Source organism: Austrofundulus limnaeus, unplaced genomic scaffold (assembly GCF_001266775.1).
Source record: "Austrofundulus limnaeus strain Quisiro unplaced genomic scaffold, Austrofundulus_limnaeus-1.0 Scaffold752, whole genome shotgun sequence".
NCBI classification, from domain to species: Eukaryota; Metazoa; Chordata; class Actinopteri; order Cyprinodontiformes; family Rivulidae; genus Austrofundulus; species Austrofundulus limnaeus.
This window is the reverse complement of record NW_013953154.1, coordinates 8,872-24,363: the sequence shown is the minus strand read 5'-3', so window position 1 is coordinate 24,363 and position 15,492 is coordinate 8,872. Positions and strand designations below refer to the sequence as shown.

The 15,492-nt window shown below is 39.7% G+C and overlaps 2 protein-coding genes across 3 annotated transcripts in view; one reads left to right on the top strand and one right to left on the bottom strand.

Annotated features, from left to right (window-relative positions):
• LOC106532323 (uncharacterized) overlaps nt 1-2,633 on the top strand; it is a 14,870-nt gene extending 12,237 nt beyond the window's left edge. For both annotated transcript variants that reach the window (XM_014028356.1, XM_014028355.1), the window contains exons 7-10: nt 715-804; nt 915-1,058; nt 1,136-1,320; nt 1,395-2,633. In XM_014028356.1, coding sequence (XP_013883810.1) covers nt 715-804; nt 915-1,058; nt 1,136-1,320; nt 1,395-1,563 — 588 coding nt within the window. In that variant the 3' untranslated portion in view covers nt 1,564-2,633. The remainder of the gene's footprint in view (nt 1-714; nt 805-914; nt 1,059-1,135; nt 1,321-1,394) is intronic.
• A 1,433-nt stretch (nt 2,634-4,066) lies between these two features.
• Nucleotides 4,067-13,735, bottom strand: LOC106532330 (oxygen-regulated protein 1). The gene is made up of 4 exons (XM_014028362.1): nt 13,635-13,735; nt 11,877-12,525; nt 11,411-11,567; nt 4,067-11,013 (listed from the first exon to the last, which is right to left on the bottom strand). Exons 2-4 carry the CDS (start codon nt 12,510-12,512, stop codon nt 4,568-4,570), a joined length of 7,239 nt encoding a protein of 2,412 aa, XP_013883816.1. The 5' UTR covers nt 12,513-12,525; nt 13,635-13,735; the 3' UTR covers nt 4,067-4,567.
• Between the last annotated feature and the right edge of the window lie 1,757 nt (nt 13,736-15,492).

The window sequence follows — 15,492 nt, the reverse complement described above, 5'->3', positions numbered from 1 at the left end:
GCCACGAAGAATTGAGGCAGTTCTGAAGGCAAAAGGGGGTCCAACCCGTTACTGGCGTGGTGTACCTAATAAAGTAGCCAGTGAGTGTATGTTTATTAAATAAAGTCTAATGTTACAACTAATCATGGATCCCGTTAAAACTTGTTGCGATTTTCAGATAGTGAACTTAGACATGGTTGCAGCTGAGCATCACAACACATATTCCAAGCACTAACTGTTTATGCAAGTTTGAGGTCACGTGTAAAACAATCTTCATTTAAAACTCACACAATGTGTGTTCCTTCTAATAATATAAGGCCTTTGTTTTTTATATATATTTTTTAAAGTAATAAAAACTAAAAACTGTAAGTCTCAGTCATCTTCTGTGCAGATTTCATTGTCGTTCAACTTATAAAACAGAACAGGAAACAACACCTGTGCAGCAGCAACTGCAGGTTGTAGGTGACATTCCTTCTCGGTATGAGCTCTCTTCAACACWTTTTCTTCCACATCGGTTCTGACTTCACATCACATTTAAAGTGGCTGAATACAACAATGATTGTTCATGATTACATATTTTTTTGAAAGACGAATTTCCGCTCTTTAAAAATAATCGTTTGAGATCAGCCTCTTGTCTTGGTCCTGAATCTTAACTGAGAGATAGTCATTCTGTGTTTAGGGTTATAAAAGAAAGTCAAAAATATAAAACAAATGAATTTTGTCTTTTGTTTACAGGGGTGGAAAAAAGAGAGGATCCTGGCAGAGTATCCTGATGGCAAGATCATTCTGGTTCTGCCAGATGATCCCAAATATGCTTTAAAGAAGGTATGTTRGTACCATGAAGAGTTGTGGAGCTAAATATCTGCATGTACGTACGATATCTGAGACCTCAGTCTGCTGTCGTGATGATGGTTTTTTGACTTTATTTCTCTCAGGTGGAAGAGATCAGGGAGATGGTGGACAATGACCTTGGCTTCCAACAGGTGGAGACAAAGTGTCCCTCTAAGACCAAAACGTTCCTCTTCATCTCTGTTGATAAGAAAGTGGCTGGATGCCTCATAGCGGAGCACATCCAGGAGGTGAGAGGCTGCAGGCTTCAATCAGCACAGATGTGTTTTTGTTGATTTAATTACAGAGCTTGGTGTTTTGCTCGCAGGGGTACAGGGTGATTGAGGAGCCTCTTCCTGAGGGCTCTGAGGGGGAGAAGGTGTTATTTGAACGTCAGAAAGCCTGGTGCTGCTCCACCACACCAGAGCCGGCGATCTGCGGCATCAGTCGCATCTGGGTGGCCAGTATGATGCGACGCCAAGGCATCGCCACACGTATGATCGAGTGCCTCAGGTCAGTCCATCTGCTAAGAATTTATGAGTTTGTTTAAAAGAAGCTGCATATAATTGATGTTTTTCTTCACACAGGAATAACTTCATATACGGTTCCTACCTGAGGAAGGACGAGATCGCGTTCTCAGACCCCACTCCTGATGGAAAACTTTTTGCCTCGCATTATTTTGGCACCTCCCAGTTTTTAGTTTACAACTTTGTAAGCGGACCACGCTCGCTCCAACCCAAAACTCAAGCAGTATGACATTCTGCAGGAGAAGAAACGATGCATTTGTCTGTCGTGCACACTCACTCTTCTGTGTGTTTAAAAAAAAAGTTAAATTTAACACATGGAGAGAAACTCCTCCTCTGAGAGGCCGGTCATTGGTTCAAATCTCAGGATTAAAAACAACAAATCGTTGTTGAGAAATGTCATCAATTTAAATATTCCCTGAAAAGTATTTTTAAAAGACTATTTTCTTTAAGCAAACAATTGGTTTTATTAAAATCAAAATGTTTACATGCATGACCTGACAGCAATAGAATTAAAGAGCATATTATTTTTTACTTTCAGCAAACTCTTTTACTTTTGTACCTGTAAGGGAGTGATGATGAGCGTCTTGTTTCTCTCCATGACTGATGCCGCCATAGTCTCAAGTTGTATTTTAATGTTTAAAAGGCGCAGAGATGTAGACGGAGAGTTGTGGGTGTTAAACTGCAGTCTGTAGTACGAGTCTTTGTCTTTAAATCTCACTACTTTGTTTGTGCCTAAATGAATAATGTTTGATTTTAGATGTTTTTATTTACATCTTTGCCATATTGTCTCACTAAGCAGCATTTAGCTTTTTATTCAGTTAGCCTAGAGAATCATCCTCTTATTCCTTAGTAACAAATTAAAATGTATATCAAGTAATCATGTAGATTTATGCATACTATAACAAGATTTATAACAGAAGATGAGGAAGGTCTTAGCTTCTTGTGTAAAAGGATATTTAAGCAGTAAATATCAGACAGGTTCAGTCTTTGATTGAATTATAATGACCAACACAAAAGTTTAGATCAACACTGATTAACAGCATTATTTTAATCATACTTTATTTTCTTCCTCATTGTTAAAGCGTTTAGAGTTGTTTTGTGTAAGAAAATGAAACTTGATTTATATGAAGCTGGTATGTAAATATTTATTTAAATAAACAACAGAAAAGATTTTTGCTCCAAGTGGGTATTAGTTGTATAAAATCTGCCATCTAGTGGCCGTTGTCATAATTTTTTTTTTTTTTGCAATAATATTCTAAAGATAAACAAACATCACAATTTGTGGTACACTTGAGTTAATTGAAATTGTGGGAATTTTCTTGCTTCTGTCATGCTTTTCTTTTTTTGTCTTTGTTGCAGCAGATGTAAACACCACCCCTGTTAGCACATTCCTCAACGCTCCTGTCACAACATGGGCCGGCTCGTTGGCAACTTCTAAGAAAAAAAACAATCTTAGAACAACACGAATGCTTCCTCAGACAGAGGGGGGAGAAAACAGAGGTCTCCGCTCTCTTCTCCTCAGAGATCTGATATGAATCAGGGAGAGGAAACAACAGGGTCAAGGTATATTTAACTCGAAAAGTCCACCCTAGTATTTCTGATTTTTACAGGGTCATCTCAGGCAAAAAATAAATAAATACAAATGTGTTTTGGCTGACGTGTCAAGAAAAACAGGCGATTGTAAACACACACTTTTATTACACATGAATTTAAAAAGATAAAAATGTTACAGCTGCCTGATTGAAACACATGAAACCGTTTGTTTCTGACAGTTAATGCCAGACTTTTCTGTACATGTTCGGCTACTCAAAACAATTAAATTTTAGACAAAGCTACAGTTTACAGCTCCAGGGCAAACCTGAGCTACATCTACAGGGAGACCAACTCTTAGTGCAGCTCAATTTGGCCTTGTGTTCTGACATCTGCAAAGACTTGATCTGTTTAGAGTTTTAAAACAAGATTACAGTAATACTCTGGCTTCTTGTACTGTTGACACGCAACCTGTAAGTGGAAAACAGCTGCTCTGGAAAAACAGATGAAACGTTTCTTACTTTTAGACAAAAACAAAGCAAATCTGTGTCACAAGCTCCTAACATATACAGTACCGCATAAAAGTCTTAAACCACTCTTAATTTCACTTTTAATTTGCTTCCAGAGAACCAGACTTTCTAGTAAATGCTCTTGATCAACACTTCAGACTTTCTTTCCAACACTTGTATCTGACAGCAACATCATATGTGACCCATCACGTCGAAACGAGGATTAAGTCTAAAGGTGGTACATGGAGAAATAGGCAAATATAGTGTTTTGATTAAAATGTTAACAAAAATGGCATTTTGTTAAAACATAATGAATAAATGCCTTATCAATATATCGTTTGAATGAACTGTCTGAAATATAATCATAAAACAAAATTTTGAAGCACTTTATTGAGCAGTAGCAACAAAAAAAACTGATTTTGAGGGAAAACGCCTTAAAATTTTGAGATTTTCCCTGTGAGTTAGCAAAGTTTTGTTTCTTTTCAGCTGGGAAATATCAGTATTCAAATATAATTTGAGGTTTCCTCTTTATAAGGACATCAAAAAAATCCTCATTAAAATGACATCAAATTAGGATTCAGACCAAATATTTAAGTATTATTGTAACCAACAAGACAAATTAAGTCATATGGATTTAATTATGATATCAGAATGATCCAGGTATCAAAAMGTAGCTTTTAAAGCCAATAATCTGAAAATGTAATTAGGTCATTTTGACCAAATTTGACTAAATCCTCATTTCGATATGATGGGTCACATATTATGCAGTGAAAGTAATTTTGGAATATTGTTACACGTGAATGATTCATAAATTAGAGTTGAGTGGCATAATGTAAACAAACATGGTAAAGTTGTCAGACACTGGGTGAAAAAAGTGTAAAAGAACTGAAAGATGTTCAGAAAGCCAAAAGAACTTTTGATCAAGACAACTACAAGAAATAAGACAGTCTGGCTCCTTTGAAGCTAAATGGAAAGAAATAATAACTGACTTCAAGGCTTTCACACAATACTGTAGCACATGTACTCAGTAATTTCCTGAAATGAGTTGACATATGGTAGGGTACTCTTCTAAGGCCATGACAACATAAAAATGTAGGCACCAAAGAAAATTTGTTTGACTGAAACCCAATGTGCACTTTTTTTCAAGTGAAACAAACTTGGAGGATGTTTTAGGATAGTTCGTAAAAACCGATCTCACAGTACGGGACAATGTGCGCCACAAAAATTATACAACAAATCTAAAACATCGGGTTCTTGAAGCCTTCTGTTAACTATTCCCTGACCTTTCCCAGGCTGCACCAGTACAACCTCGCCCTCAGGCGGGAGCTCTACCAAGGGGTGCACTTTGTTATCCTTCATCCTAAAGTCAGGGGCGCCAACACTCGGCAGAATGCCGTTTCTCTCTGCCCATGATTTGCTGTCCTCTGAAGCGTCCTTTGCCTCGGCTGCATTCTCTCCACTCATGCTGCTCCTGCTCGCTGTGCTCAGGTCGTCCTGACAGGTTTCTGATTCAGACGCATGTGGGAGAGAGAAGTAGGTACATTTTCTATGCAGTGGGTTTGTCTCTACCTCCAGTTCTGGCTTTGCGCTGAAAAGAGAATATGGAGTGTTTGCTTCTACGTCTTCGTGTAGTTCTGTATCTTGAGGACTGGTTGAAAAGGTTTTGTTTATTCCAACTGGATCAGACACCGACTTTCGCATTGATGTGTTTTCTCTGAGAAGCCATCGCCCACTATCAATAGGGACACTGTCTCCAGGCCCCACTTGTGCGTTGAAAGCGATGCATCTTGTCGCTTCACTGAAGGTGTCCAGTGCGTTGGTGGAATTGAAGTAAGACAATTCAGACATTGCTTTGGATCTGGCTGCGTGAAAGGGAGAGAAGATGCTCGAGGGCTGCTTTTTTCTCTGATCTGGCTCAGACGGGGSTCTCTCACTTGTTTCCTCTGGTTGAGCTTCTTTCTTGCCATACAGCATTTGGATAGTCCTCCTCACAAAGCCTTTAGTGATGGATTTCCTTGCTGAATCATCGTCTCCGCTGGACAGTTCACCCGACGTCTGAGACTGATAGCCACCGCTGTCGGAGCTCCCCACCCTTAACTCGGACAGCTCAGATGAGTTTGTGCTGGCGTAGCGTTTCTGCTGGATGTCTGTAGCGCTCTTGGCTAGAAACATGTCCCTGATGGATCTGACCCGGCTGCCTTCGGGCTCTGTGGTTACAACCCCACTGGAGTCGTAGCTGAAAGATAAAGATGACTGAGGGGCTGATCGGGTGCACAGTGGCAGCTCAGCTGTGGGTGATTCAGAAGCTGAATCTTCTGACTCAACAGGGACCTTTCTTTGTGAGAAACGTCTGATGGTGGAACATTTTGGCGTGTTGTTTGCTTTCTGAGCATCGGACACCCGCCTTTCCAGAAGAATCACTTTTTCTGCAACAGACTGGGTGAGAATTTCTTCAGATGGTTGTTTAGGATTTTCCACCCCCTGTGCACAGTTTGTTCCTTCTGGTTGTGTTGTCGGTGGAGATTCTTGTTGCCGTGTGTGGCTTTCTTCTGTGTTTTTGTTCACAGAGGCTTGTTCCTCCTCTGGGCTGAATGGTTTCAATTTATAGCTCAATTCTTCTTCAGCTGAGCTGCTGATGTGTTCATCTTCACTTTTTAGTCCATCAGCGTGTTCTTCACAGCTGCTGTGGTCATTCCCACTGTCATCATTTTTATTCAACCCTAAAACTTTTTCAAAATTTTCAAACATTATCAAACTGCTGTCATCATTGATGGTACATACATTTGGATTTTTTAACAAGTTGCTCAAACCTCTATCAAGAGTAGTCTGACTTTTTGGGATTTCGGCTTCACCCTCTGAGATGACTTCCTCTGTCTCTTCTCTTAAAACTGCCAACACTTTCCTTTGTTTTGTTTGTTCCCCAAAATTAGGAAAGTCATGAACGGGCCTCTCATCCTGCTCCTCCTCATTGCAAGACAAACTTTCCTCAGTAATGACCTGCAGTTTTTTACAGTCAACCACTYGCTGCTCTTCCTCTGAAGATGGATTTTCAGAGTCGGCGCTCTCTATACTGTCATCAGTACTAACATTCAAACCCATGCTGTACATTTGACTCTCAGAGGTCGTACATTTGATGTCTGAGTTGGATATGCCGTTCTTGTCTTTCAAATTCACTTCCACATAATAATTTGTGCTCACTTGCTTCTCTGCAGACTGATTTTTCAAATTAGACAAGTCCTCACTTTCACTTTCATCCTGCTTTATCTCTTTTGAAAACATCTGTGCTTCCTTGTTTGAATCTAGTTTATCTTGGGGTAACTCATTAACAGGGGTTTGAATCTTTAGCTGTCTACATTCCAAGTACTGCTCCTCTGTCTTGAAGATGCAACTTTCTTTTATAAGTGTTTTCTTACTGCTTACATCTCCATTTATTTTTGTCAGTTCTGATGGTAATTTATCTTCTATGTCACCCTGCTGCTGCTTTTGCTTTATCTGATTTTCTTGATGGGTCACATCCCTACATGACTGCAAGTCTGTGACTGTTTTACAGTGAAGCTGTCTTTCTTGAGTCATTTGTTTAAAACTGGTTTCATCTGATTGGTCTTCAGACACAGAATTCAAGCAGCCTTTGCTGGTCTTTTCTTGATTTTCCAAGCCAGTTGGTTTGGGCTTTACAGTCTCTGACATAATTTCAGATGGTTTTGGCTGGTTGATGTTAGTGAACTTTTTGATGATGGATCGCACATCGACAATGCTTGTACCATCTTCAGAAACTGTATCTTTTGTAGGGACGTAGTTTGAGTTGTCATGGTTGTTTTGATTTGCCGCCAGCTCCAGCGTTTCAACAGACTTCTCTTCATGGTCGCCCTCACCTTTTGCACCCTCTGACATTGATGCCAACTCCTCCTTGAGTTTCTCAGGAATGTCCAAGTTGTTTATGATCTCATTGATAACAGTTTCTTCAGTGATGCAGTCTCCTTCAGGACCAGGTTCAGCTGTCATTCCCACCTCTGAAACATTTGTTGATGAGCTGTGACTTTTGCATCGTTCACCGAGTTCCTGAAAGCCTTTCCAGCTTTGCAGGAGCTGCTTTGAGGTAGACTGTTGTAAATTGGACAAACTAGTTTTCAGTTTGTGGGAATCTTCAATGTTGGCAATTTCTTGGAGGGAATCGATCATTTTTAAAGCCTCTGCACAACTGACGTTGGCATTCAGCTCATCTGTATTTAGGTTAGTTAAGCCTTCTTTTAAAGTCATAACGGCCAGGAATGCAAGAAGAGCTTTTGATGAGGAGCCAAACGTTGAGGCTACATGAGAAGAGAAGTCAGGTAAGCTGTTGGATTTCTCCAGACATGATGGACGCTTTTTCTGGGTGATTTGCCTTATTGACTTTATTGAGCTGCATACCTTCTCGAYGACTGGTTTCATGTTTGGCTGGTTTACAGTGTTTAATGGCTGTGGCTTTACATGTATGTCTGACCCAGCCTTATTATCACCAAACTTCATTTCACTTGCTGATTTTCCTGACTGTGGTGTTTGATGACTTTGTCTTTGTGATGATGTTTTCTTTATGGTCTTATTCTGAGATTCTGACGAATTGTCTAAAGAGAGGCTTCCGGAGAGAAACTTTCCACTTGATTTGTGTCTGACAGGTGGTGACACCCCATCCAAAGACTGAGAGTATGCAGATGCTCTCTGGAGCTCTTTGGGTTTATGATGTTTTCTCTCAGTTGAAGGGCTAGCTTTTGGTGCTATGTGTCCTTTTGTTCCAATYTTTGGAAGAACGACTTTATCCAGAGTGTGGCTGGTGACTGGTAAGTTAGGAGAGGTATTCTGAAGTTCAACTAAAGGCTTCTTGTTTGAAAATCTGTCCTCTGGAGATGGGCTGTGCTTTACTTTAGCTTTTTTTGTCAAGTTTTTAGGTGATGGTGCCTCTTTTTGAGATGTTTTAGCCATTTTTGATTCTTTAACCTGGATATTGCTAGACTTTGAGGCCTCGCTGGATTGAATGCTGGCAGATGACATCCTCTGGTTAGATGTTAAACTAGCTGGGGAAGCAGATGAACAAAGTGATTCCGTGCCCAGATCTGAAACTGGATGCTGGGTCTCCCCCAGGGGGCCTTCCAGTGATTGTTTCATCCCATATGGTGGCACTTCATCTCCCACTGTGTTGAAGGGAGTGGACATTGTGGTCATCTTAGGAGTGGCATCATTACCTGAAGTGTATAAATCCAAAGAAGCCTTTCTGAAAGACATTTTCCTTTCAAGAGAGCTGTTACTGACCAAAGGAGCTCTTTTAATGGATGAAGTTCTGGATAATCCTGTCCCATGCCGCGTGGAGCGGTTTTCAGTCTGAGGAGGTGCCATTGTTTCTGTTGTATCATCAGTTGGTGATTTGGCCTTATCAGACGGACTCAAAGATAACGGATAACTTTCTGATAATTGACTGCTTGTTGATGAGAGCCTGTATAAAGAGCTGCTGGRAGCTGATGGAGCATCTTGTGTGAAATATTCAATGTTTAATAGCTCAGGTGGTGGTGGCGGCAGCTCCATAGAAAATATATCTGTAGTTGTTTCTGGATTTTCCTCTTCACTACCCAAGTTCATTTCTGCTAAGCTTTGAGTTGTTGGTCCAGTTATTTCAGAGCAGATCCCATTCGAGAGAGGTTTTGCTTGAGTGTTTTTCTGACCCAAGCTATCGTAGCTATCTGATTTAGTTGTGGTTGGATGGCTAAATACAGATTTATCTACTGATGGACTTGATTTGTTTTCAAAAGATTGTTCTCTGAGTTTGACAGATTGTCTTATTGATGTTTTTTGTGGAGTTTTAGTAGTTTCAAATTTTTCTTTCAAAAGCGTCACCTCTTTTCTTTCTTCACAGCTAACATTTTCAGCTCTTGCAACAGATGCCAGGTTCAAATCTGCTTTCTCAAGCCAATTCTCTACATACTCCTTAGTAGCAGAGCTGGAAGAGTTAAAAGGGGACAATGAAAGGCTTCTACTAATATCAGATGACTTGATTTCAGTCTTTTTCTCAGTATGCATTGATTTCTGTCGAGTCAGTATTCCTCGAGGTTGACTAAAGTTAGTGCTTGTTTTAAAAGAAATGTGTTTGCTTCTCTTCTCTTTTAAACTTAATGATCTGTTTGAATCTTTAAAGGAAGTTTTAATTGTAGCATCTGGTTTTGGTACACTCTCCTTCATCACCCCATTTAGTGTTGGTTTGTTTTTCATTTTTTTCAACTTTTTCCCTGAACTGGTTTTATTCCCATAAATTCTCTTGATGAACATTGCGCTGGAGAAAGGTTTAACTTTTTTATATTTCACAGCTCTTCTTTTATAACTCTTCTTTTGTCTTTTTCCTGGTGTCACAACCAGCTGGACGTGTTTGCTGATTAATTTAGATTTTGAGGCGGCACTCATGGCTTCTGTGCGTTTGAGCTTGATGTGGCCTTTTGCAGGATTCTTAGATGGTCGTCCTTGAATTGCATCAGTTTTTAGAAGGGATGAGTGCCAGTCTGATTTTAAAGACATGCTATCACCCAGCCTGATACTAACAGACTCAGAGGCAGTTGAAGGCCCCCAGAACTCTGGTTCAAATGTATTATTCGAGGAAAGCTGCCCAGTTTTTGAAGTAGTTGGCCCTAAAGTCCTGTCAGATACAGACATGTCTTGTGTGCAAACATTTGAAAGGAAATTATCCTGACAAGCCTGCTGTTCGTATATGTGCAAAACTGTTTCAGTGATCTCCTCTTTGCTGAATTCATTCTGCATGGTTTCAGTCATTTCACTTGACTTAAAAGCAGAGCTGTCTCTACTTTTGATATCAACAGAACCCAGTCGTCTTGGTTTGGGTACTGGTCTTGTGCTGCTCTGATTAACCATGCAGAACTGCTCTGTCGTTGTCTTGTTTTCTGTCTGTTCTCTGCAGAAATAAGAGCTCACCTCTCCTTCTTCGACCCCATTCACTGTAGCAGATTTAATGGTCTCCACAGAAGCTTGTTTTTTGCTCATTTTCGTCCATCCTGGGGTAGGGACTCTCCTGGGCGACACCATATCTGTGTGGTTTTTGGTATTCTCTTCATGACACCTTTCACCAAAAGCTTCATTGCTCAACGATGGTAGATCACCGTCATTATCATCTTTAGTTCTGTCCTTGTTGACGTTCTCAGTGGAAGCAGCAGAACTTGGTGAATTATGGGAATTTGCTTCATTTGAATAAATCTCTTGCTCTTCCTCAAACTCCGGTAAACAGGCCACACTGGGCTGGTCAGCTGCAGCGGAGCGTGTGAGTGTGGTAGTCCACTTAACAGTTTCTTCTTCCTTAATCGTCAGCCGCACCTTCATCTCCACTGTCATGCTACCGTCCTGATTCACCCTGAAGGACTTCTCAATGTTGTCATCATTGGCTAGAGAGCAGTCCTGCTCTCCAGCTCGATTGCCAGGACAGGGGCCACCTTCAGTTCCCGCTACAGACTCCATTGTACAATTTGAGTCCAAATCCACAGAGTTAGCGAGGTTACTGGGCAGGTCGCATGAACTCTCCGCAAGGCTGTTATGAATTTGATGAACAATGTACCGCTCAGAAGATGCGGAGAAATTTCTTGACTTTAAAGAATATGATGGTGACTTCTTTTTAGCTTTGAAGTCAGCCAAAAGACCAAAAAATGTTCAGCAAAATCAAGACGAAAGGTCCAGAGATTTCAGGAAGATTGAAGAGAATCCAAGTGAAGCATGAAAGGAGAAGGGAAAAAAGGAACAAAGTTAGAATGAGTGAATAGTTCTCAGGAACACTAACCAGAAGCCCCGTGGAGCTTGCATGTAGGTCATCTACTGTATTACGTATGATATTATCAACTCAGCACTTTCCCAAGCTTTATCCTTTGAGAGCAGGTCGATTGTTGCAGACACATCATGTCATAGACATAAGAGCCCATCAGACTGACAGTTCTTGAGAGTTCAAGAGAACTGACAGTTCAGTTCTCCCATTAACTACATAAAAGATCTAGGTGCCTATTAAATTTTTGTTAAGCATACCGTTTAAAGCCTTTTGTCGTCTGATGCCCCTTCGGTTGGTATGCCACCTCATTGAAGCTGGAGATTTCTGCACCGTGTATGTTGCAGGCCTGAAAGGCTCCCTGCCTACAGCCACCACTGTCCCAGAGCACAAAATCAAACCTGGAAGACCATCAACCTGAAGCAAACAGAAAATAAACAAAGCAGTACATTTTAAAAAGTGCCACAATGGTATCTTGCAAAGCAACCATGACTTTATAGTCAATCGTATGCCTGAAGCTTCACAGTGTAGTATTTCAGGATAAAGCAGCTTATAACTTTCTGTCCTTGTGTGACCACGATTTCATGCCAGGTTTAAGTTCATGCAAAGTCCTTTAGGGTCAGTATTGTTTTGTTAGCATGAAAGGTCTTTCTTAATAATTAAGAATGTTTCCACTGTATATTTTCTTTTCACATGCATCATTTTCTGAGTTGTACCAACACTTACACGTCTGCCATCCGGTGTATGTAGTTTATTCACATGAAACTGCATCAGTTCTGAGATATAGTTCAGGATCGACTCATAACTAGGTCTAGTCTTCTTGTGAAGCACAACTGTGTGCTTTACAGAAGGGTCTCCATTGCGAAAAACTACAAGTCTTTTTGGCGTGTGTATGACAATCGGCTCCTGCCTGTGGATGWTTTTCCTGGCTGGAAAAAACTGCCRGGTCCTGCGACGAGAGCTGACAGGTCTGGCGTGGTACCAAGGTGGCAGCTTTCTTTGAGCCAGGGCCAGATCGAAGGGTTTGACACTACGGCTGTCCGAGCAGATGTAAGATTTCCCATCTTCAAGTTCATCCAACGTACTGATGCCATGAACCCCTCGCGGAGTTGTGATGTTCCGCACCCCAAACGGCAAGGGGACCTTTTTAGAGAGACTGTCCAAGAGCGCTTCGAAGGTTTTGAAAGTACGGTTGTTGATGACTATTCGCAGGCCGTTGAACTGAGGGTCTCCACTTTTGTAGAAGCAAACCCGTTTTGACAGAATGGGGTTGATGACACTTGGGTGACGAATGGTGTCCAACGTGAGCCCACTCCCCGATGACCTGTCAGGGAGGGGTCTCCTGAGCCCTATTTCATTCATCGTCGTTGACTGTCTGCAAATGGAGAAAAAAAGAGAAAACAATTAGACATTTAGCTTAAAATAACAACGACGATTTATTCTTTTGTCTCATTTGCTGCTGCTGCTTCTAACACCAGTGTAAACTTTTGAAATGTCCTCTGCTTCCCCCACTTCCTGAGCCACTGCAATAAACCCAGCCGTGAAAATGGTCATCTTAAGTAGCTTATTACCTTGTGCAAACAAAAACAACTACCTTTTTACTGCCTATTTAGTTTGTGCCTCTGAGTCTGTTTGTCCATTGTGGTATTAAATATCTCATGAACTTTTTATCTATATATAAATTAATTTACAAAGTTTGGCCAAAATGACTTTAACTTTGTCTCGTCTCATTGTAAGATGATTATAGTTTAACACTCTGATATAAAAGGCATCAGCTGATTCAGGTTCCTTCAAGGATTGCTAAGCCTTTAATTGCTGTTTGTTTGGACAATGCAATCTACAGTTGCTGTGTTCAAACAAGCAGAACTGGTAAAATCTCTTTTGTTGTTGTTGCTATTCATATTAAATTATTCATGCTTTTTGCCGTCCTGATGTATTTTTAGTTAAAATTATGTGAGATATGTAAAAAAAAAAAATCAGTTTAGACAATGCTGTAACAGTTTATGAAAAACAGTATTAATTTGTGCTAAAAAGAATGGTATTTTAGAGGTTAGCACTTAAACAATATGTCACTGTTTAAAGGCAGCTTAGATAAAGCTTGTATAAGCAAGTGAATGACGTCGTGTAAACATGTTGTTGACTCTCTTGGACTGTGGCAGGTAAGATGACCTACAGTCTGACCTGGTCTGGGAAAAGGCATTTTTATTTAGATATTAACTCAAAAAGTGCTTTTATGGTTAAATGTTTTATTTCAATGACATATTTCATAATTATTATTTTTTAATTAATTCTGTAAGTTGATACATTTTAGGTAAAGTTTTTTTTTAGGTTTAATTTTTTCATTTAGCTTTAGTTACATTTTTCAAGTCTAAATATTTGTAGAGAAACTAGAACATAATTGACAACCAAAATCTAACATTATATAAAAATGTAAATAATTTTGAAAACAAATATAAAATTGCAGTATTTGAAAAATAAACTCACCTTCACTAGCATTGTGGAAAAAAAAATCCCCAAAGTTTTAAAAAGATCCATGACACTTTATTTCGTGCTCTACAGCACGACCGCTGTTGAGCTAACTGCACTGTTAGAGTTTATTTTAGGAGACGCCATCATTGGTAATTTGCTTAATCTTTGCTCAGAGTTAATCTCAACTGCAGGTGCAAAGCTTGAAAATCCTCTTTAGAAAGGTGTGTCACACAGATGAATATAGAGCTATCATAACAGACAGAAGAAGAGATCCCAAACCCCCAGAAAATACTCACTGGGTTAAATTTGGCTTGTAGCACATGCATGTAGACACATTTATGTGGAAATGTGTTGCCAAGGGCAAAGAAAAATCATGCATAAAATGTCAAATGCTTTAAACCAATATTTTTTAACTAACTTGCCTTAAAGTAAAAACAGGAACGTTTAGAAACAAAATGTGAAAAAGGTTTTCTGAAGAGCAGATGGTTGAAAATTTTCGAACAGGTTCGTAATCTTATTAAAGGCCTCTTTAGGTAATTAGGATTAAGGTGTTCTTGATTCTCGGGACCCTCATAGAAGAGCACTTGTTTTCAAGAAAGAATGAAGTCATTTGCTTGTCTTAAAGGGATAGTTCCCTTTTTTAACTGGTAGTTAAAATCAGTTATCTCTTTATTTTCAGTTTGGAGAAATAGAGTTTAATTTTGGCAGCACGACAGGCTGGTGGTCAGCCTGTTGCCTCACAGCGAGGCTCAGGCCTCGGGATGGGTCTGGGGTTTTTTTGTGTGGAGTTTGCAAACTCTCATGTTTCTATGGGTTTTCTTCAGGTACTCCTCTTCCGACAGTCCAAAAACATGCATGTTAGGTGTCCTTCAAGTCCGGGCCTTTGAAAAAGCGATCTGTGCTCTCAGTAGGATTTGACCAGTTAAATAAGCTAACTGCTCAAAACCAAAGTAAATTGTTGCCGTCATAAAACTCCTACACAAAAATGTTGCAATCGTTTATAAACCTTCACGTTATACGATATAATTTTTGAAATAGATAGACGTTCCAGCAGGAATATTATATTCCTGATGGAAGTGTCCTAAGCTACACTGGKWGTGCTACAGCTAGCTGCTGCCACTATTTGGGCTCTTGAACAACTGTAATGTTATGTAAATAACCATGTATTATGAAGGACAAAAGTTTCTAAAATAACATTCACATGTACCACTATAAAATGTTAGTGATTAGAGTTGTTTGAAGGCCTCGTCCAGTTTGTTTCTTGGTCCATTCAGACTAGCTGATAGCTCCTCAATCTGGTTAGAATGAAACTCTTTAAAGAGCTATCTACAAAATTACTCATAACTTTTGCACAAATCACACTTAAATAATATGAATYAGTACTATTAAAAAACATGAAATACAATTTTCAAAATGTCATTTAGTTTTAGATTGTTTCTCACACACTGTGRGACATGAGGACACACTGACATGACTGTAAAGAAAGTTATAAATAAGATGAATGCGCCTATAATAGCAAATGCAGACTGTTATAGCCCACACAAAAATACACACACAAACAACACTGTTCTTGTTCTAGAAGCACAATTAAGTTTAGAGCAGTGGTGGAGACTTAGATGAACCGCATTACTGCAGGGTATTAACTGGTCACGAGTATCCTTTACCGTGAACTATCCACAGTTGCATAACAGTTACCAAAACTAAAGTGAGTTTATTTCTGTCCTGAAAGAGATTAGTGTACAAGAGATGACTCCATTCCACAGTAAACCTGGGGCTGAACTGAAGGAGTCAAAGGCATTTACAAAAAGTTATCAAATATCCGCTCAGCATAAAAGGATAAAGTGATTCCACTCTGTCGTAGTGTTTAGTTTAC